Source organism: Lithobates pipiens, unplaced genomic scaffold, assembly GCF_037356315.1.
Source record: "Lithobates pipiens isolate NorthernLeopardFrog02 unplaced genomic scaffold, aLitPip1_a1.2 Scaffold_8, whole genome shotgun sequence".
In the NCBI taxonomy this organism is placed as follows: domain Eukaryota; kingdom Metazoa; phylum Chordata; class Amphibia; order Anura; family Ranidae; genus Lithobates; species Lithobates pipiens.
The window spans coordinates 669,522,338-669,545,110 of NW_027507903.1; the positions used below are offsets into that span (position 1 = coordinate 669,522,338).

The following is a 22,773-nucleotide window of genomic DNA, read 5'->3' on the forward strand; positions in this document are numbered from 1 at the left end:
CTGAATCTGAGGCCCCTAGCCCCGAGTCTCTGCAGGGGTCCCAAAAGGGAGGGGAGGTTCTCTGGGGACCCTGATGTAAGTGGGAGGCTCTCTGGGGACCCTGATGCAAGGGGGAGAGTTTCTGGGGACCATGATTTAAGGGGGAGGGTCTCTGGGGACCCTAAAGTAAGTGGGGCTCTCTGGGGATCCTGATGCAAGGAGGAGGCTCTCTGGGGACCCTGATGCAAGGGGGGGGGCTCTCTAGGGACCCTGATACAAGGGGGAGGATTTTTGGGGACCCTGATGTGAGTGGGGGGCTCTCTGGAGATATATACATATACACATGTATATTACTGTATATACATGCGTATGTCCGCTCCAAGCATAAGACTTTCTTTATTACGCTGCTATGGGCTCTAGCCCCAGATCTTTTGTAGACCTAGCAATGCCCCTGCACAGGACCATTAGAGTGTGAGATGATTGATCAATTTTTGCATATTTTTTTTTTTTAATTATTTAAATAAGTCCAACAGCAAAAAAATTTAATTGACTGGAAAAGTAAAAATAAATACTTACCTGACTGACATTTTTCGCCAGTGTCAGGTTGATTGTCAGATACTTCCAGTGAGATCCTGAGAATATTGGGTTCCCAAACAGCAAGGGAATGCTTAACCACTTCCCACCCGGCCAATGTATATATACGGCCGGGTGGGAGCCGCCTGCTCCTGATAGGACGTTCAGGAACGTCATTCAGGAGCAGCGGGATCGCGCGCGCGCGCACGCGCAGCGGCGCGATCCCGATGTGCTCGTGTCACCCAGACACGGCACATCTCAGATCGGCAGGAGGGCTCTGTGATTGGCCCTCCTGATCACATGACGGCCGTGTCCAATCACGGCCGTCATGTGATGTAAACAAACAGCCGGTTGCTAGGCAATCGGCTCTCCTCTCCTCACACGGAAGTCACCGCTGAGAAGAGGAGAGCAGAACGCTGCAGCCGGCTGATGATCAGTGAGTATGGGCTGCTTTTCACAGCTTTTTACTCACTGATCATCAGTGTAGTGTAAACACACAACACACCACACAGTGAAAACACAGTCCCCACATATGTCCCCAAAACACACATGTCCCCAAAACATACATGTCCCCAAATAATAAAAACACATGTCCCTAATAATAAAAACATGTCCCCCACATATGTCCCACTAAAATCACATGTCCCAATGATTATCTGCACACATATGTACGTGATCACCTGCACACATATGTACATGATCATTTGCGTACATATGTCCGTGATCACACAAACCAATTATTATACACTTAACGGAATTTTTTTTACCAAAAACATGTAGCAGAATACATTTTGGCTTAAATTTATGACAAAATTTGATTTTATTGGATTTCTTTTCAAATAGAAAAAAGAAAATATTGTTTTTTTCCCAAATTTCCGCTTTTTTTGCGCTTATATCGCAAAAAAAAAAAAACGGAGTCGTGAATAAATAACACCAAAATAAAGCTCTATTTGTGCGAACAAAATGATAACAATTTCATTTGGGTACAGTGTAGCATGACCGCGCAATTGTCACTGAAAGCGCTAGAGCGCTGAAAGCTGAAAATTGGGCTGGGAAGGAAGGGGGTGAAAGTGCCCTGTATTGAAGTGGTTAAATATGATACAAAAGAAAAACCCTATACAAGTCTTTGAAATTGTAAGAAGAAAATGATTTCCTAAGCTTTGTCTTAGTGAAAAACTAGCACTGACTGAGAGAATTTGGATGAAACCAGTAAGGGTCTAGCTGGGATTTAAATAACTTACACTAAACAGGAGGAGGGGGGAGCAGAGGGCAATACCAAATCACATAGGCTAAAAAAAAATGTGTACCTGCCCTAAACCATCATTAGATGTCAGTGTAGAGCAGAATAATAGTATAGTTTGACACAACAGAAACAAAAAGCATGCAAGTGGGACAGAACAGACAGCCTCAGCGATAGAGTGCTCTAGCAGCACATCATTAAATATGTAGCTGTTATTTGTTTTCTTGACAATTGGCTTGGCTTTCAGACACCAACACAGCAACAATGTCTGAACCACATCATAAAGGCCTTTTTTTCAGATAGTTTCAGCAACAACACATTTTTAATCAAGTGAAATGTGGCTGGCTTTCATCAACAGATAGAAATTGTCCAGAAGTGAGGCAGCCCCTGCCACTGGCCAATTTTTTTACACAGCTGTATCATCTTATGGCAAATTCTTTGTTAGAACACACTCTATCTGCCTGTTTCTTGTATCTCTGCATTTCCTCTGTTCTCCCAAATTAAAACTGTCCTGTCACTGGTCATTTTTTGCACAGCTGCAAGCTCTTAATTCTTGTTTGTAAAATATCTATCTATGCCCTGTATCTCTGCATTTCTTCAGTTCTCTCTGATTAAAATTGTCCTGCCACTGGTCATTTATTTTTACACAGCTGCATGTAAAGGGGCTGTCCTTTTTCATTTTTGTTTGAATAGATCTACAGTAAGTCTTGTGTATCTGCATTTAGTCATGTTCTTGCTGATTAAAACAGTTCTGTCCCTGGCTAATTTTTACACAACTGAGGGTGTTATATTTCTTAATATCTAAAATTGAATTTGGCTTTATTATACTTTATTAAGAATATGAATTCTCCAGAATTATGTGAAAGACAACTTTGAATTAATAATATCTCCAGATGGTGACATGGTGAACTGAAAAAGTAAACATTTAAAAACTATCAGGATTTTGATGGATATTGTAAATCTTATATATGCTTTTAAAGACATTTTCCTATGTAACTGATATTTTTTTTTAAAGTCTAAGATTTTCCTTCCCCCATTTCCTGTCATTAGGAGAGTAGTCTGTGTGTCTGAAGAATACCAGATGTTGAAAAGCTTGGGTATCCACTCCTTAGCCCTCACCCTTGTGAGAAACAAAAGGAGAGGTGATGTTAATAGGATAAGGGGTGTGTGTATTTCTTTTGGCGCAAATTTAGAAGCTTTGAGTTCATATAAGCAAAAGCTTGCTTGAAGACGCTCTCTTGATCGCCTACACACAGCTCTGACTACATCCATCCATCTATCTCAGCACACAGACTTCTCTTCAGCATACAAAGGGTCATTCGGCCATTTTAAAAGCCAAGCCAATAGAACACATGGTCAAAGGCTAAGAATTATTCTATCTTTGAAACGAATGAACAATACTAGAACTTTAATCATATATGAAGCAACATATTCTTTTGTATCATTATACTATTTTTGTAAGTATTATGTTTCTACTTTGGTGTGTACAATAAAACACACATTTTGATTTACGCTGACTCAGAAATAATTAAGGAAATTCGTCTCACAATCGTAATTGAGAACTAGAAATATAAGACATTTTTTTACATTGGCTCAGCCAGACAGTCAATACGGCGAAAGTTTTTTTTCTACTTCCTTCCATTGATCAGAGGGGAAAAAGGGAAGAACAGAAATTAACTTCGCAAAGATTGAAAAGAACCTAGAGAAAATTTGATCGATTGATTGTGAAAGACCGGAGAATTTCAGTCATACAGAAGTAATTTGAGTCCAGCGGGAAAACGGAAAAGTTTTATATTCGGTGAGTAGAAAATTAATATGGAATTTCTAGATGTTTTAGCAGATGAAAGTAAATTAGAATTTAGAGGTTTATCGAAACAGGTCTCTGATGCTGTTTTATGTAAATCAATGTATAATCAATGCTTTCAGGCAAATACTGACATTGAGAAGGATAGATTCTCATTAGTTAAAACAAAGAAAAAATGACGTAATGTAATGAAGCTAGTTACGGTTTTTAATACTATGATATTTGAGCCAGAAAAACAAATAATTTATGTAGTGAATCAGGCAGCAAGTCAAAGTGTAACAGAAATTGCACAAACACAGAAGTTACATATTGAACAATTATTGATTGAAAAAGTTGAATTGGAACAAAAAATGAATGCATTATTGCAATTGCTTAAAGAAAAACAAAGTCAAATAGCTTTTTTGACTCAGGAAAAGATTGAACATGAGAATATTATAAGTTTACTTAAAAAGCAATTATTGCAAGCTCAGTCTCTTGCACTGCTCAGTGTTCAACAAAAATGGATGCTCATGAACATGTGACAAAGTCAGGTGTGAGAGTTAATGATGTTGACTCAGGAATTGAAACAATGGAGTCTTCTGATGAGTCAATTGTTAGTATTTCATCAGACAATGAAAGTGGCAAGTCAATTGACTTCAATAATATTAAACAGAAATGTAAATTTCCATTGCCATATGTTCAGAGGAAAGTTTATGCAAAAAGAGCAACTCTTAAATGTTTTGTTTGCAAACGAGAGGGTCACATAGCCAGGTTTTGTGTGTTGGCTAATAATAATAACGATATACAAAAGAGGTTGTATTATCCGAAAACCATGCCAAGGCGCTATGAAGTGTATTCTGTGCGCTGGTGTAGTAATTTGGAGTATAGAGGTCATAATAATCAAACTTATTTCCCTTCTATGACCCAAATGCAAAGATTGCAAATTGAAAATAGTCCATTAAGACAGGAAAGGTATCATTATGTAGCATATAACACTGTGAAAAACAATGTTAGCAGTCCTTAAATGAACTGCATGGATGGTAAGATTTTTATGGTTGATGTTTATTTGCTATGAATAAGGTTATGATTTGAGCTTCAGAGATTTGGTTTTGACGTTTGAAATATTATTGAGGACTTTGATATATTTTTTATATTTCCAAGGATAATCCTCTGGATTATTATTTTTTATTAATTTCTCCTAGTTATGATTATTATGTTTTTTTATTTTTTTGTTTTGTTCAGGCTGAACATTGAAAGGTTTAGTTCACCTGAAAAGGAGGGTAAAAGAACAGCTTTGTACTCAATTAGCAATTGAATACATTTTCAGTTTTGTACTCAATTAGCAACTGAATACATTTTGTTTAAGACAACAGAGAGTTAGCTGTAGGCAATAGAACTACAGACACATTCAATTAGCTAAGAAACCAGATTTGTATGGGGAATTAGTGATTTCATCCTGAATGGTTAAAATTTATGTTGTGAACAAAATAGACACACAGAATTCTTAATTTGTAGAGAAACGTAAGGGGGGATATCTTTGCGTTTTTTTCTCCGGGTGTCATAGGATAATTTTTTGGTTTATGAGAACAGGATCATGACTAAAAGGGTTTTTGTGTTTCTTATACCATAACACCTACAGGTGGGATTCACTAATGATGATGCTTTAACAATTGTTGGGATGTTGATTAATCATGTTTTTTTTTTTCAGTTTGGATATAATAGCAAACTGTTCTATTCATTTTAATGGGTGTAAGTGTCAGGAACCATGAATCAGGCTGAGACAGAAGTACAAATAAATCACACTTGTTTATTAATAAAAAGGTAAATAGAAAAAAGCGTGGTCAAGCATAGCCAGAGTCCAGTAGCCAGATTGGGTAGTCAGCCAGTCCAAAGTTCATTAACCAGATTGGGTAATCAGCCAGGCCTGAAGTCAGGGATCCAAGGAGAGCAACTGCAAGCAGGATGAGAAGCCAGGAGGGATGTCAGCAAGTCAGTCTTGAAACAAACAGCAGGAGATGGTTCCTTGTGATGTGGCCAACGTGAAGGCAAAGGAGAAGTGAGATGGAAGGCTTTAAATAGGCAGGTCAGATGAGCATCATCGGGAACAGCTGGTAACTGTGAAGAGAGATGAGAGCTGGCAATTAGCGGACAGCTGAGCGGCCAGCCCAGAGGAGGAAGGGCTAAGCCAGCCCTGACAGTAAGAAATTATTCTCCTTTTGAGGTAAAAACAGGAAGGAAAATGCCATTATTTTTTTTTTGTTTTCACCTCAAAGAGAGGCAATAGAGAAGTGGTAAAAATGGTTGCAGATGTTATGCAAAAAAATGGTCCCTCTACACATTTCTAGTTGAGAAAGGAAGTTAATTCATGATAAAAAAATGTAATTGCGTTAGCTAAAAATATAAGTCTTTTATTTTACAATATGTCTTGATTAGGAGATTATTAACAAATTATGTGTATATATACTGATATGTAGTATTTGTTTTAAAGGTAAAAAAAGGATTGTATATGTTTAAAATATTTTTATACATAGTACTCATAGGCCTACCCTAAGGCCACATACACGCGCGGGGACTGTTCGCCCAACTTTGTCCGCTGAACAGTGTTTCGGCGGACAGTCCGCTCGTGTGTGGGCTTTCAGCGGACAGTTTCAGCGAACAGTCCGCTGAACAAGGTTTTTCGGAATTTCCGAAAAACTGTCCGCTGAAACTTTGTTTCAGCGAACAGTCCCCTCGTGTGTAGGCTTGTTCGTCAAACTAAGTTCCGCGCATGCTCAGAAAGGATTTACACGCCGAAAGTTATAATGCAGTGTATAGGACGTCGTATTTTTCGTCCCGTCGTACGTGCTGTTCACGTCATCGCGCACGGTTTCAGCAAACTGTTCGTTCGTCGTGTGTGGCCATGTCCGTCCATGCTAATTTTGAGCGGACTGTTTGCTGAAACTGTTTGACGGACAAAGTTGGGCGAACAGTCCCCGCGTGTGTACGCGGCCTTAGGAACTTTGGAATGAGTAACGTCCATCTTTTTTGAAAGGTGGGAGGCAAATTGCTCATTCAAAAGTCGCGGGCACTCTGTGGAACAGTATAGCCCAGCAGAGCTTTTAAGCTATCTTAAATAGGAAAAAGGAGGGAGTTGGTTTTAGGAGTAGAATCATGTAACAGGAGAGGAGACAGTCAATTACTGCAGGACACACATTCCAGGGAGATTCACTCCAGAACACACAAGACACATATACAGCATGAAGAATTGTTGTTACTTTTACACACATAAAGGATTTAAATCTTGTGTAATATTGTAAGAATAATCTATTTTTGATATTCTACAATTGATATTGTTCTTGTAACATTTTGTTATTTCGTTATTAAACCAAAATTATCTTTTGTACAAGATAAGTGGTCTGTCAAGTTGACCAAGAACGGAAAGGTTTATTTAAAATAAAATTAGATGTTGTTAGCACAAGTCTTTCCAATTCTATTTTTTATTTTCAATTATTATAAGTCATTACACATAGTTAAACAGTTTTCAAACATACATATTACTTACATACATAATAATCACATTTATTATTTTATTTCCCCCTCCCTCCCCAAAAAAAAAAAAAAAAAAAACAGAGAGGAGGAAAGGGGGAAAGGTGTACATCTAACCTCTCCCCCTCCCCCGCTCCTCTCTCTCCTCTCTCCTCCACGAGTCCCTCCCTCCCCCTTCCTCCGTCCTAGTTCCTTAATTTTTTACCAATTTCCTATGCGGTCTCCAGGGAGTCCAAACCAGGAGGCACTTTTCATATGTATCTTTTTCTTGTGCTAAGAGTGTCTCCATTCTCTCTATATTATCCATTTCTAGAGCCCATTCATTTATTGTAGGCGACTGGGTTGATCGCCAGTGCCGCGGTATCACAGTTCTTGCCGCCGTCAACCAGTGTCCTAAAATATTCTTTTTAACATTTTTATATGTTCTTGGTAACATAGAGAGAAGGGTGATTTGTGGTGTATTTGGAATTACCTCCCCAGTAACTGTTGTATATAATTGCATAAGCTTTCCCCAAAATCTAAAAATTAGGGGGCATTCCCACCAAATATGGAGCAATGTGCCCTTGTCTCTATGGCATCGCCAACATATATCTGATTTTTCTGGGTATATACGGTGGAGTGTCACTGGGCTCCAGTGCCATCTTGAGAGTATTTTATAATTCGTCTCTTGTGCTTTAATTGACGGTGATAGACAGTGAGCAAAATTAAATGCCTTCTCCCATTCCCCAACCTCAATTTGAGCGTTGATCTCATTAACCCATCTATTTATATATTCTGGGGGCTCCGGGTGATTTTTAATAATAAACATCTTATACAGTACTGATATAACATGATTTGGTTTTTGATCTTGTGTCAGGATAGTTTCAAGTTGTGTTAAATCTCTACCCAGAGACTTACTGAATTGTGCACCAGAATGACCGCAACTGCCAAAACTCCAACATTTGCATAAGTGATGGTCGCTGTCTGGGGAATAAATTTAATAAAGACGGAATTGTCCCCTGGCATAAAATATTACTCAATCTATAATGGGATTCCCTATTCCATATGAGAAAACTTGTCCTATTTAATGCCGGTGGAAATAGAGGATTGCCAAATAAAGGTGTCATAGGTCCTACATAGGAGGAAAGTTCCAATTTTATAGCTGTTTTGCCCCATATATTCAACACATGGGATGTGAGGGAAGGCATAGATTCTAACAGTTCTCGATTTAAATTACTATCAGACAAGTCTAACCATGGCAATACCTTTAAATCCAATTGATTCAACCCTTGTTCTATTTTTACCCATTGTTTGGTTTCCGAGCAATAAAACCAGTCCACCAGTCTAGTCAAAACAGCCGAGACATAGTAATAATATAGATCAGGTGCACCCGCACCTCCTTTAGTTTTTGGTAATGATAATAATTTCTTTTGTAATCTTGGTTTTTTATGTCCCCAAATAAATTTTGTAAACGCCGATTGTAAAGTGGTAAAAAATGATCTAGGGACACCAATTGGGATAGTTTGAAAAAGGTACAAAAACCGCGGTATTATATCCATTTTTAATATATTAATTCTCCCAAACCATGAGTATTGCTTAACATCATATTTTTTTAGATCTTGTAAGGTACGTTGCAGAAGAGGAACATAGTTCATTGAGTATAAATGATTTGAGTCCGGGGTAAATTTAACACCTAAATATTTTACAGCTGTAGAGCAAATCCTAAACTTAAAATTAGCTCTCAACATTGCAACCTGTTCGGGTACGAGCGACACATTAAGGATTTCTGATTTTGATACATTTACTTTAAAATTGCTCAGTTTCCCAAACCGCTGGAATTCAGACAAAACAGAGGGAATTGCAATGTGTTTATTAGTGATATAAAGTAATAGATCATCAGCAAACAAAGCCATTTTTATTTCCCTCTGTTTTATCTGAACACCAGAAATGTAAAAGTTCTGTCTAATAGCCGTCGCTAAATATTCCATTACTATAACATAGAATAAAGGGGATAACGGGCATCCCTGGCGAGTACCATTTTGTATATTAAAACTAGTTGTCAATGAACCATTAATTTTTATTCTAGCTACCGGTTTAGTATATAATGCCATGATCTTATGGAATATATTTGACCCCAATCCTATTTGCATTAAAGAATGTTTAAGGAAGGGCCATCCCACCCGATCAAATGCCTTTTCTGCATCAACTGAAAGAAGGCATACTGGAATTTTAGCCCTTTGTGCATAGTTCATCAACAAAAAGTTTTGATCGTGTTGTCGCGTGCTTCTCTACTTTGAATGAATCCTACCTGATCTGTATGTATTAAGCTTGGAAGAAGTGGTTGAAGACGGAGTGCAATCAGTTTAGCATATATCTTTAAATCTATCCCAATCAACGATATGGGTCGATAACTGGAGCAAAGTGTTAAATCCTTTTCTGGTTTGGGAATTAAAGTAATATGAGATTCCAAAGTCTGTGTTGGAAATTGATTCGTAAAAGAGATAGAATTAAACACTTGGAGCATAAACGGGGCTATATGTTCTCTAAACGTCTTATAAAATTTTGATGTAAACCCGTCAGGACCTGGACTCTTATTTGTTGGAGTATTGGCAATTACTTCTAGTAGTTCTTCAAGTGAGAATGGAGAATCCAAAGATTCCCTAGTAACAGTATCTATTGTCGGAATAGCGTTTTCCCGTACATATTCCCCAATAATATTGTCTCCAACTCCCCTATCCTCCAATAATGATGATGGAGTCAAATTATAGAGGGCTGAGAAGTATTCCCTAAAAATTTGTTGAAGCTCATGTGGATCAGATGTCAATTCTCCTGATGATTTTTTTATACTTGGTATAAAAGTCTGTGATTGACGTGGGTGTAACATATCAGCCAACATTTTCCCACACTTATTCTCAAATCTATATCTTCCCACTGCACGTCTTTGTTGGTATGAGCTCTGAGATGATTTGAATAGCTGTAATAGAGATATCCTTGTAGAGAAAATATTGGCTGATATATCTGGAGAACAGTGGGCTTTATGTCGAGTTTCCAAAGAATGAAGTTTTAATAACATATTTTCGATAATTTTTGATTTTTCTTTTTTAAGATGAGAACCATGTTGAATAAACACCCCTCTTATTACTGCCTTTAAGGCCTCCCATTTCAAGGGTAAGGCAGTTTCATCCTGTTCATGATCGGAAATAAAATTATCAATCACCTCCACAATTGCTTTACGACAGATTTGATCTTGCATAAGTGTATCATTCAAACGCCACGACCAATTGGTACCCTGAGTCTGAGGGGGTGCTATTGTTAAAAATACTGGTGAATGGTCGGGCCAAATGAATGATCCGATTTCTATAGAAGGGTTCCATTCCAATAATTTAGGACCAGTTAAAAAGAAGTCTATTCTACTATATGTTTTATGTGCTAGAGAAAAATATGTATAGTTACGATCTTTAGGGTTTAGGGTCCGCCAAAGATCCATCAACCTATGTTCAAAAAGTTTGTTTTTAAGTGCCCTCAAATGAGAATATGAAATATTTGATCGTTGAGCTGACGTATCTAGTGATGGATCTAAAACTAGGTTAAAATCTCCTCCCACAATAACCGTACCTTCTGCAAAATCTGCTAGAAGGCCAAGATAACTCGCGATTGTCTTAGTTTGATCATAATTTGGAATATAAAAGTTTGCAATTGTGAAAATTTTATCCCACAATCGGATTTTGAGGAACAGATATCTTCCATTTAAATCAGCTCTACATTCCAAATTCTGAACTGGTAGACGCTTATGAAAAGCAATAGAGACCCCTCTTGCTTTTGAGCTCGACATAGTGCTATGGAACCATTGCGAATAGTGTTAGCACAAGTCTAAGACAGAAAGAAAATGGAGATTAAAGAATTGTCACATGTGAGGTCACACCCAGAGATGGTGAGATGTACGTTACAGGCGGAGCTAAAGTTTCAGGAGTTGGAACATGGAAAAGTAATTGACAAGGTCCATTTGACATTTTGGATGTTCAAGGGGTACAAATACCTTCTCAGTTCAGTGAAAAAAACGTATGTAGAAATAAAAATGTGGGTATAACAAATTGTATATGTTGAGATAACAAATGCTGCATTCCTTTTTTCAGGAATTAATTATAAAAATCTAACCTGAAGGAATCATGGATCCCAAAGGGAAGAAAAGATGTCAGTTCAACAAAAGAAAAGTGTTACAGAGAGAAAATGTATCATCTTTTCCCTAGTGACAATTTTATCTGTGGTAAAATATATCACAAACTGTTCCAGCTATGCAGACGTTAACAGGATTGAAGAATTATACAACAAAAATCTTGCATTATTCAGAAATAAAAGAGATGTAGACACTGATATCAATACAGATGAACTAAAAAATAAGAACACTGATATCATTACAAAGGACAAAAATGAGAGAGTTATTGATATTAATGCATATGACAAAAATCATAATTTTAGAGATGTTGATATTAATACAGCAGAAGATTTGTATGTATTTGTATGTGTAGGACAGGGATATGATTTCTGTTTGCAATTGTTTCATTCACAGCAATAATATTGAAATCTATAATAATAATTATATAATAATAATAATAATAATAATAATAATAATAGTAATATTGAAATCAAAGTTAAAATAGAATCCAAACTGTTGGCACTGTAATGACACCCAGGGATCTTTTCTGCACCTCTGGTGGTCTTGTCCGAAAATTCAGCCCTTCTGAACCAAAATACATGACATAATCCAAGCAGTTACCACACTAGATTTAGAATTCTCACCCACCCAATTCCTACTGCACCACTCTATTTCACCCAATAGATTATACTTCCAATCCCTCGCCATGCACATGGTCAATGCAGCCAGACAATGCATCCCTCTGAAATGGAAATCCCCGACTATCCCTACTGTACAAGAATGGCTTCAGCGCATTGTTCATATAATGACCATAGAAAACTTAATCCATCAAGCCAAAGACACGCCAGCAAAATTCACCAATACTTGGTCATGCTGGATCCACTTTATGTCTACTGACACCTTTAAACAATATACGATGACTTGATTCACACAAAGTTGCTTTTCAATTAATCGGATATCCCACTGGGTCTGTCTACTCAGCTATAAGCATCCCTATCTCCACACCCCCCATCCTTCTGACCTTTGTCTCCCTTCCCAATATCATACCCTATCCTCCCATACACAATAACTGACTCCTTTCTCAAGCTGAGACCCCCCATTTTCTTTATATAACTACCTGGCACCACTGTCTGGTAGCTATCCCACCATCCCCGGCAGCGGGGACAAAAATTGCACACGTTTGTACACCTGTATTGGTTTATTGCCATGCAAGATTGTACTGGACCATGTACCTTTTTTTTTTTTTTCCACGTTCACTTATTTACATTGTACAATTATCATTGACTGCCTTAACATATGTATACGTGCTTTCATGTATTTTCACTTGCTGTTAACTTTGACTTTGTACCCTATTTGTATACATTTTCAATAAAAATTATCTTAAAAAAAAAAAAAAAAAAAAAGATAGAATCCAAAACAAATTTTGTTAAAATGCAGGGATATTATAGACTAAACAACCAAATCTGAACTTTTGAATGTAATATATTCTTGAGGAGTTTCTGGTCTATATATTTAAAAGGTAATGATTCAACAATGTGGTCTGGAGATGTTACGAATACTATGCCAAGATCTGGGAAAATACTTTATCCCTTTAGATAAATTTTATTACCTTTTTCAAAGTTTCATGAAGATATTAGATCCAAAACATTTAAATATAATTGGAGATGAAAAAGGGGATGTTGTAAGAACATGGGATTTTAAAGTAACAAGAACATTTACTCAAATAAGGGTCAAAATTGATATTTCTATAGTTGATAGGATTGTTCCAGAAATTAATATTTTCCCACAATCTTTGAAAATGATGGAAGATAAAGATAATTTGCATTTGATATGTAATACAAAAATATCTTTACCTCGAAATTCATTGTTAACTTAGAAAAGGAATGCTGCATTTTTGGGTAGTTTTCTTTACAGTTCTACTATCATAATTCATAAAGGAATTTTTGGTAGTGTGAATTGGATCAATTATACATTTGTTTATCAGCAAATGAGAGTATCTTTGAATTAAACTGGTATATATGAATGTTGCATATCAATAGGAAATTATCCGGTGAAATGTGCTAAGGCAAGTGTTATTGTTATGTCTCCAAAGAAACCTCCATGTGTTAATAAGAAAAGTTTCTCTGCAACTCCTTTTCAGATTAACCATTTCCAATCCAAAACTCTTTTGAGAGAAGGAAAGTTTGTCATTATTTTGTGGAACTTTAATGTTTTCAGAATGGAAAATTTCTACAAGGTTTCCACAATGTCAAGGACATTTGGTTAATATGGAATTGGGTATTAAGAGATGGTTTGGAATTAATAATAGAAATTATAACAGAAATAAGCGTGGTGTTGTTGAATGTATTTTAGGAGGGATTGGCACAATCGGGAGTATAACAAATAGTATGGATATTAATACTTAAAAGTCTGATCTAGAAACCGCTGGTTTAGTAGGGAGTAATGGTATTAAAATATAAAAACATTTAAATCAGATTTTAGAATATGGTTATTAAAACAGCTAATATCATGGGTCCATCTATTTTACATCTTCAAAATATTACTCTTGATTTGATGATAAGTGAACCACATTCTCATATAGCCAGAGCATGCTTAGAGATTTAGACTGAATATTCCACTAATTTTAAAATAATTGCGCAAGCATTTCAGAGTGGAATAACTCCTCTTGGCATTTTACAGAATTTACCCAGAGAATATGTATATGCTATAAATCATACAGATTTATGGGTAAATAAATGGATAGGATGCAAACAGGATGTATATTATAGTTCTTCTATGATTCCAATAGCCAGAAAAGAACAAATTTTGGTTCCAATCACTGTTTTGGGATTACCTGTCAGCAATACACAATTATTATACTATAAATTACAGTATACAGATTTTGTATTTAACAATGAAAATTCTGAATTAGAACAATTAGATCTGTCATCATGTTTTCTGAATTAATTACTCGTGTAGATAAAAAGAAGGTTTGTTTTCAGTTTATGTCAGATACAGAAAGGGTTAAAAAAAATTATCTTCTTGTACAAATACAGAAAATCTAAATCAAGGTTTGTATTGTATAGAAGGAGACATTGTTGCAATAAGTGTTAATGGGTTGAGAACAAATTTAACAAATATGTTTATGAAAAATATTAGCACTCTTCCTACTCAATATTTCCCAAATAGATGAATTTCCATGGGAAAAATGGGCAAATATAATTCAAAAGGATAAAGGTTTATTAATAGCTTTGTCTAAGGAATTGCAGAATGCAGAAGTATTGTTTAAACATGAACAAGGTCATTTGAGAGAAATATCACATCAATGGTCAGAATTTTCATGAAGTAATTGGTGGAAAAAATTCAGTAATACTGTATCAATTTGGGGAAAAACTTTTATAACTTCAGCAACAGGAAATATTTTATCACATCCTATTGTTATTCTTTTTATTATTATTATGTTATTCCTTATATTCCAGTTATGTTTGATATTTAGTAGGGATGGCCGAACTGATCGCCCAGTGGTCAGTTCGCGGGAAATTTTGAGTGTTCGCGATTCGCTTGTTCGGGGGACTATTGCCACTGTTCGCCCGGCGGACATATGTGTTTACAGTGTGAAAGAACTTTGACCCATGATGACACATCCATCATGGGGTACAGGACAGCCAATTGAGACATTTCAGCACATGGACAATTGGACATTCCCCCTACCTTATAAATAGACCTGATCTGGCGGCCATTTTACATTCTGTCTTATGTCAGTGTAGGGACAGGGCGCTGTGTGGAGTAGGGAGAGACTGTAGTGACACAAATCGCTAGCTATTAGGTCCACAAAAGTCATTTTAAGGACTGGTATATGTATAGTACAGTATATAGGGTTCTGTGCACTGCTGTGCTGGTGATTGCAGCAGTCTTTTGTCAGTGTAGGGACAGGACGCTGTGTGGAGCAGGGGCAGTCAGTTTAATCACTAGCTAGCTATTACTACTAGGTCCACAAAGGTCCTTTTAAGGACTGGTATAGGTGTACTATATATAGGGTGCTGGTGCATTGCTGTGCTGCAGATTACTGCTCGTTTCTGCAGCTGTCTTTTATCGTTGTAGGGACTGAGGGACAGTTTGCAAATCACTAGCTACTAGGTCCACAAAGGTCCTTTTAAGGACTGGTATAGGTGTACTATTTGGTGTGCAGTATATAGCTGTGTAATACACGTATAAAATACTTGCACATATAGAAAGCATTGTATAGTGCATTTCCACTGTGCAGGATTGTGACTGCTGATTGTTTCTGCAGCGATACTACAAAGAGTGACAAAGGCAATAAAAAAAAAGTATTATAACTGGTGTTATAGACCAGTGGTCCCCAAAAACAACAGATTGAAGCGGGTGTTTTATACCTTCTTCCACATACATACTGCACTTCTCTAGAGACATTTGTCACAGGGTAATTTAAAAAATGACAGGCAGAGGAAGAGGCAGGCCCTTCCGCAGGGGAGGTAGGGGTAAGGCAGGAGCAACAGGCTTGAGCCAAAGTGGCAAATTGCAGAAGGTGCGTGCGATTACGTCAAAGGACACACCAGACTTAGTTGAGTATCTCACTCAGCCTTCCTCTTCTGCACCCTCCTCATCCTCTCGATCTGCACCCTCTTCTTCACTCTCTGCTGTGTGCACCCCCAAAAGACACTACCACCAACACCACCACCACCACCATATACCCTAAGCTTGAGTCACAGGAATTATTTTCTGATCCATATCAAGACACTTCCGCAGCCACTCTTGGCATTGGATCAGGAAGAGGAGGTAGCAACAACCGCCACTCAGCAGTCTGATGACAGTACCCAGATCAGCCCAAGGAGGAGGTTGGTCCCCGCTGTTGCTGCCTACTCCGAGATCTCTAATTATAGTGGTGGGGAAGGTGACCTCGATGATGACGTGTCTAGTGATGTCACATGGGTGCCCACAAGAGAGGAAGAGGGGGGGAGTTCAGAGGGAGATATGGACCAGCAGATAGGGAGGAGAAGCAGGCGAAACTTAGATTGCACAGAAGGGACAAAGCAGACTGCTAATGTATCAGGAGCGAGGCATCAACCATGTACGGTCACATCTGGCGCTCCCAGGATGCCCGCACATGACTCCGCAGTGTGTTTTTTTTTAACGTGTCCGCTGCTGACAATAGTGTTGCCATCTGCAATCTTTGCAGTCAAAGCATAAGTCGCGGTAAGCCCAACACTCACCTAGGGATGACCGCCTTAAGAAGGCACATGAGCTGCCATCACCAAGCCCAGTGGGAGCAACAGAACACACAAAGCCACACTCCAGGCTCTCACCGTCCAGCCTCGTCTTCTATTTATCCTTCTCCTCTCTCCTCACAATTGTCCTCCACTCCACCTTCCATCATGCCATTCTCACATTTTTTTGCAAAAAGGCAGTCTTCCATGGGCCTAATGTTCGAGCGTAAAAAAAATGATGATGCCAGATAACCCTCTTGCCCAACGGTTGACGGCTGGCTTGTCAGAACTGATAGCCCGCCAACTACTGCCATATAAACTGGTGGACTCGGAGGCCTTTGAAAATTTGTGCCCATTGGAACACAACAATGGAAGGCCCCAGGAAGGAAGTATTTCTCACAGAAGTGCATCCCAGAGCTATATGGCCATGTTCAGCGGCAAGTGAATGTGTCTCTGGCACACAGTGTCGGTGCCAAGATACATCTGACAACAGACACGGGGTCTAGCAAACACAGGCAGGGAAGGTATATCACTTTTACTGCCCACTGGGTGAACCTTCTGACGCCCGTCAAGCATGTAACCCGTGGCACCCATGTAGATTTGGTTTTACCGCCACGAATTGCATGCAGGCCTGGCTCTTCTTCTCCTCCTCCTACTCCATCCTCCTCCCTCTCCTCCTCGACTGACTCCTCCTTTTCTGCTGCTAGCGTCTCTTCTGCTGCACTGCCCAAGCTCCCCATAACCTATTTGACATGACAGGTGAGACGTTGCCATGCTGTGCGGCATCTGTTGTACCTGAAAGCCAAGAGCCACACTGGCCCTGCACTCCTTTCAGCTTTGCATTCACAGGCAGATCAGTGGCTAACATCGCTCAATTTGACAGTTGGTAAAGTGGTGTGTGCCAATCTGCTTAGCGCATTGAAACAGGGCAAAATTACGCATGTGTACACGGTGCTGGTGTCAGTGCACTCTATCACGGTGCTGGTGTCAGTGCTCTCTATCACGGTGCTGGTGTCAGTGCACTCTATCACGGTGCTGGTGTCAGTGCTCTATATCACAGTGCTGGTGTCAGTGCACTCTATCACGGTGCTGGTGTCAGTGCTCTCTATCACGGTGCTGGTGTCAGTGCTCTATATCACGGTGCTGGTGTCAGTGCTCTATATCACGGCGCTGGTGTCAGTGCACTCTATCTCGGTGCTGGTGTCAGTGCTCTATATCACGTGCTGGTGTCAGTGCACTCTATCTCGGTGCTGGTGTCAGTGCACTCTATCATGCTGCTGGTGTCAGTTCTCTATATCACGGTGCTGGTGATCATCTCCTGCACCCTCTTCATAGCCTACCCTGACCTCTCCTCCATTGCCTTCATGCACTCCTGAGTCCTGAATTGTCAAAATTTCACAGATAAAAAAACAATGCTTGTAGTTGTCGATCCCAGATTCACTTCATACTTGTGTTATGTCAGTGGCCATGTGGTGAGACTATGTGTGCACAGCTAGTAAGTATTTTGTGGCTGAAAATATGACCTGTCATTTTTTTAAAGTTTGCCTGCCATTGCAGTCAATGAGGCCCGCCGCGAACGTTACGGTTCGCAAACTTTTGCCCGTGTTCGCGGTTCACGTTCGCGAAACATCCCGTCGGAAGTTCGCCCATCTCTAATATTTAGAATGAAAAAATTATATTATCGAATTAGAAGTGAAATTAGGAAAGGAGCTGATTTATTGCAAAATAAGCTTAAAAGGAGAATGGGTTTCGGAGTTACGGATTCAGTTACACATGACCCACATGTTATTGGATCAAAGTCTGCGTGATTGTGACATGAATGTTTGAATGGACTAATATTTGAAAATATGATTAGTATTCATATTTCAAAGGGGAATGTTATATTCGTAATGCCTAAAATTTTAATTTGGCTTTATTATACTTTATTAAGAATATGAATTCTCCAGAATTGTGTGAAAGACAACTTTGAATTAATAATATCTCCAGATGGTGACATGGTGAACTGAAAAAGTAAACATTTAAAAACTATCAGGATTTTGATGGATATTGTAAATCTTATATATGCTTTTAAAGAAATTTTCCTATGTAACTGATATTTTGTTTAAAGTCTAAGATTTTCCTTCCCCCATTTCCTGTCATTAGGAGAGTAGTCTGTGTGTCTGAAGAATACCAGATGTTGAAAAGCTCGGGTATCCACTCCTTAGCCCTCACCCTTGTGAGAAACAAAAGGAGAGGTGATGTTAATAGGATAAGGGGTGTGTGTATTTCTTTTGGCACACATTTAGAAGCTTTGAGTTCATATAAGCAAAAGCTTGCTTGAAGACGCTCTCTTGATCGCCTACACACAGCTCTGACTACATCCATCCATCTATCTCAACACACAGACTTCTCTTCAGCATACAAAGGGTTATTCGGCCATTTTAAAAGCCAAGCCAATAGAACACTTGGTCAAAGGCTAAGAATTCTTCTATCTTTGAAATGAATGAACACTACTAGGACTCTAATCATATATGAAGCAACATATTCTTTTGTATCATTATACTATTTTTGTAAGTATTATTCTTCTACTTTGATGTATACAATAAAACACACATTTTGATTTACGCTGACTCAGAAATAATTAAGGAAATTCGTTTTTTTTTTCTGACGGACTGGAGTCTGGTCAAAAAAATCAGTTAGTCTGTATGCTAGTCCGACAGACAAACAACAATGCATGGGCTGCTATTAGCTACGAACTTCCTTATTCTAGTCCGGTCGTATGTTATCATGTGCGAATCAGTCGGACTTTGGTGCGATCGTGAGTAGGCAAGTCCGTTTCATCGGAACTCCGTCGCAACTCCTTTTAAAAGTCCTCCGGGGTTCAGTCCGTCGAAAGTACGGTCGTGTGTGCGCGTTAGTTCTTGTTTGACTGTTTTAATTCTTGCTTGAAGGTATCTGTGCATATGTCTGCATTTACTCCTGTTATTGCTGATTAAAACTGTCCTGCCACTTGACAATTTTTGCACAGATGTATCATCTGAGGGAAAACTCTAAATCTAAATTTTTTTCTGTTCTACTGAAAACTATTCTGCCGCTTGACATTTTTTACACAGCTGCATTTAAAGGGACCAACTTTTTAATTCTTGGTCAATTGCATGTGAGGGCTGACTTTTTAATGCTTGTTTCAAGACATCTGGGCCTTGTATCTCTGTATTTACTTGTGTTCTTGCTGATTAAAAATGTCTTACCACTGGCCAATTTTTACACAGCTGCATCAACTGAAGCCAAACTGTTCATTCTTGTTTGAAAAACCTGACCGGTGCCTTGTGTCTCTGCATTTCTTCTTTTCTCTTGCATTAAAACATGTCCTGCCACTGACCGTTTTTTTTCACAGCTGCATCTGAGGGCTAATTTTTTTTATTATTTTTTAAAAATTGCTCTTTATATTTACTCATATTCGTGTTAATTAAAACTGTCCTGCTACTGAGCACTTTTTTCAATGCTGTATCATTTTAAGGCTTCATCTTATTTGAATTATATATGCGTGTGCCTTTACTCCTGTTCTTGCTGATTAACCAGTTCCCGCCTGGCCAATAGCAGATTGACAGCCATGTGGATGCTTCCCGACGTGAGTGTCATATGATGTCATGTCAGGATTCACCGATCGTGCAGCCACAGGGCTCATGCAATGGCGTGATCCATCACCGGCCATGTCCACGGGACACAGCCGATGACTGATCAGAGTACCAGCTCTCTGACAGTACCATGTGACCACCTTGATGAATCACAGCAGGTCACATGACAGTTGTACACAATAGATGGATTTCTTTCAAGACATCCAATGTGTACAAATCTGTTGCTGGCTGTGATTGGTCAATTTGATCACATGGTACAGACAGGGCTAATCACAGCCCATCTGTACCATGTGATTAGCTTTGACCAATCACAGCTAATCACAACAAAACAGTGTGAATATCAGTAAAGCAGCAGACAGTGTCAGTAGAGCAGAGATTGGTGTCAGTAGTTTTTATTTATTTATTTTTTATAATTTTTTTTTTAGGAGCCCGGTGAAATATGAAGGCTGATATGTCTGTCTGAATTGTGAAAGAAAGGGACTGTGGGAGAGGAGGGCAGCACTGTGGGGGAAAGCTGGTAGTGCTGTGGGGGAAAGAGGGCCTGGGCAGATGTGCTTGAACCATTACCCCCTGCGATGTAAACTGAGAAGCTGGCAACGCTGCAGGGGGAGGCAGAAGAGGATTGGTGTCTGCAATAAGACAGTACAGCCGGCCCTCTTGCTCAGCAGGTGCCTGGGCCCCCCTTTTTAACTGATGGGGCCCCGAGCCCAGTACAGGAGGGCTGGTTGTCTTATCAGCAGCCCTGTATATATGGCCGCATCACATTGTTCTCCCTGTGTAAGCACTTCTCTTAAGGCAGAGCCAGTAAGAGGGAGATCTTTCCCATCTCCCCACCTGCACACAAAGCAACAATGTGCACAAGATAATTAGGGTGTACCCAGGCACACCCTGCTCACCCTGTGTGCATGCCCATGTCTATAGCCCTGAAGGAAAATCTCTTTCCCTCTCATTGCTCATGTGTATAGAGGGGAGCAGCTCTGCAGCCGAGGTAACCTGCCATTCTTTGTATTACAGGTTCTCTTTTCAACAAGATTCAGAGGAATTTGGGAGCTGTGGGGAAACTCCTAGACGAGGTCTGGAAGATGAATAGTGAGTTTCTCATTTTGCACCCACCCTAAAAAAATCTGCGGAGCTATTTGTTGCTTAAAACTGCATATATATTCGTTCCCTGTAAATGAAAGCAAAAAAAAAAAAAAAAAAGTTTTTTTTAAGCCATTTTCTTACCAGGTTGAATGTTATTTATTCATACAGAATAGAGTAAAATCGGGAAAACACCATAATATGAGTGTGAGATGGAGCTTACCATCATAGGTAATTATTTCCTATGATCATCAGTTCCATTTAGTGGAAATAAGGTGGCATTTTCTTGATTCAGTCTATGAGGAACATTTGACCTGGAGAGGAAATAGCCTAATGGCATTCAATATTGTCCCAATTTCCACAGAACAAATGTGCATGAGGTTTCTATGCTGTTTTTTTTTTTTAAATAAATACAGCCCTAATGCCGCGTACACACGCTCGAAATTTCCGAGAACAAATGTTCGATGTGAGCTTGTTATCGGAAATTCCAACCGTGTGTATGCTCCATCAGACATTTGCTGTCGGAATTTCCGACAACAAATCTTTGAGAGCTGGATCTCAAATTTTCTGACAACAAAATCCGTTCTTGTAAATTCTGAGCGTGTGTAGACACTTTTGACGCACAAAATTCCACACCTGCTCAGAATCGCACTGGCTATTAAACTTCATTTTCCTCGGCTCGTTGTACGTGTTGTATGTCGCCGCGTTCTTGGTGATCGGAATTTCCGACAACAGTTGTGTGACCGCGTGTATGCAAGACAAGTTTGAAATAAATCCAGGATTTTGTTGTCGGAAAATCCTATTGTGTGTACGTGGCATAAGCGTGCACCCCAGTAGGACATTCAACCATCAATGAACGGGATCTTGTCTCCATTAACACATAACATAGTGAGGTGTCAGAGGATAAATACACTCATATATGTGCATATATATATAGTATATACATATATACACTCTGTCACTTTTGTGTGATACTGTACATATATATAGTACATACACTATACTACCAAAAGTATTGGGACACCTGCCTTTACACGCACATGAACTTTAATGGCATCCCAGTCTTCGTCTGTAGGGTTCAATATTGGGTTGGCCCACCCAAAAGTCCGATGGAGCCTACACATGGTCTGAATTTCTGATTAACAAGCTCCGATCACACATTTTCCCTCGGAAAGTCCGACCGTGTGTACGGAGCATAAGTCCGTAGGGTTCAATATTGAGTTGGCCCCGCCCTTTACATCTATAACAACAGCTTTAACTCAGCCTGGGAAGGCCGTCCACAAGGTTTAGGACTGTGTCTATGGGAATGTTTGACCTTTCTTCCAGAAGCGCATTTGTGAGGTCAGGCACTGATGTTAAACGAGAAGGCCTGGCTTGCAGTCTGCACTCTAATTCATCCCAAAGGTGTCCTATTGGGTTGAGGTCAGGACTCAGGGATGAATTAGAGCGGAGACTGCGAGCCAGATCTTCTCTCCAACATCATTGCCTGACCTCACAAATGTGCTTCTGGAACAATGGTCATACCTTCCCATAGGCACCTTCCTAAACCTCAGAACTCTGTGCAGGCAAGTCAAGTTCCTCCACCCCAAACTCGCTCCTCCATGTCTTTATGGGCCTTGCTTTGTGCACTGGTGCGCAGTCAT

At 39.2% G+C, this 22,773-nt stretch overlaps 1 protein-coding gene across 1 annotated transcript in view; it reads left to right on the forward strand.

Moving 5' to 3' along the window:
* LOC143962515 (uncharacterized) overlaps positions 1-22,773 on the forward strand; it is a 189,382-nt gene that overhangs the window by 47,300 nt on the left and 119,309 nt on the right. Inside the window, exon 7 of the mRNA XM_077471790.1 lies at positions 21,065-21,139. Within this exon, the coding sequence (XP_077327916.1) occupies positions 21,065-21,139 (75 nt within the window). The remainder of the gene's footprint in view (positions 1-21,064; positions 21,140-22,773) is intronic.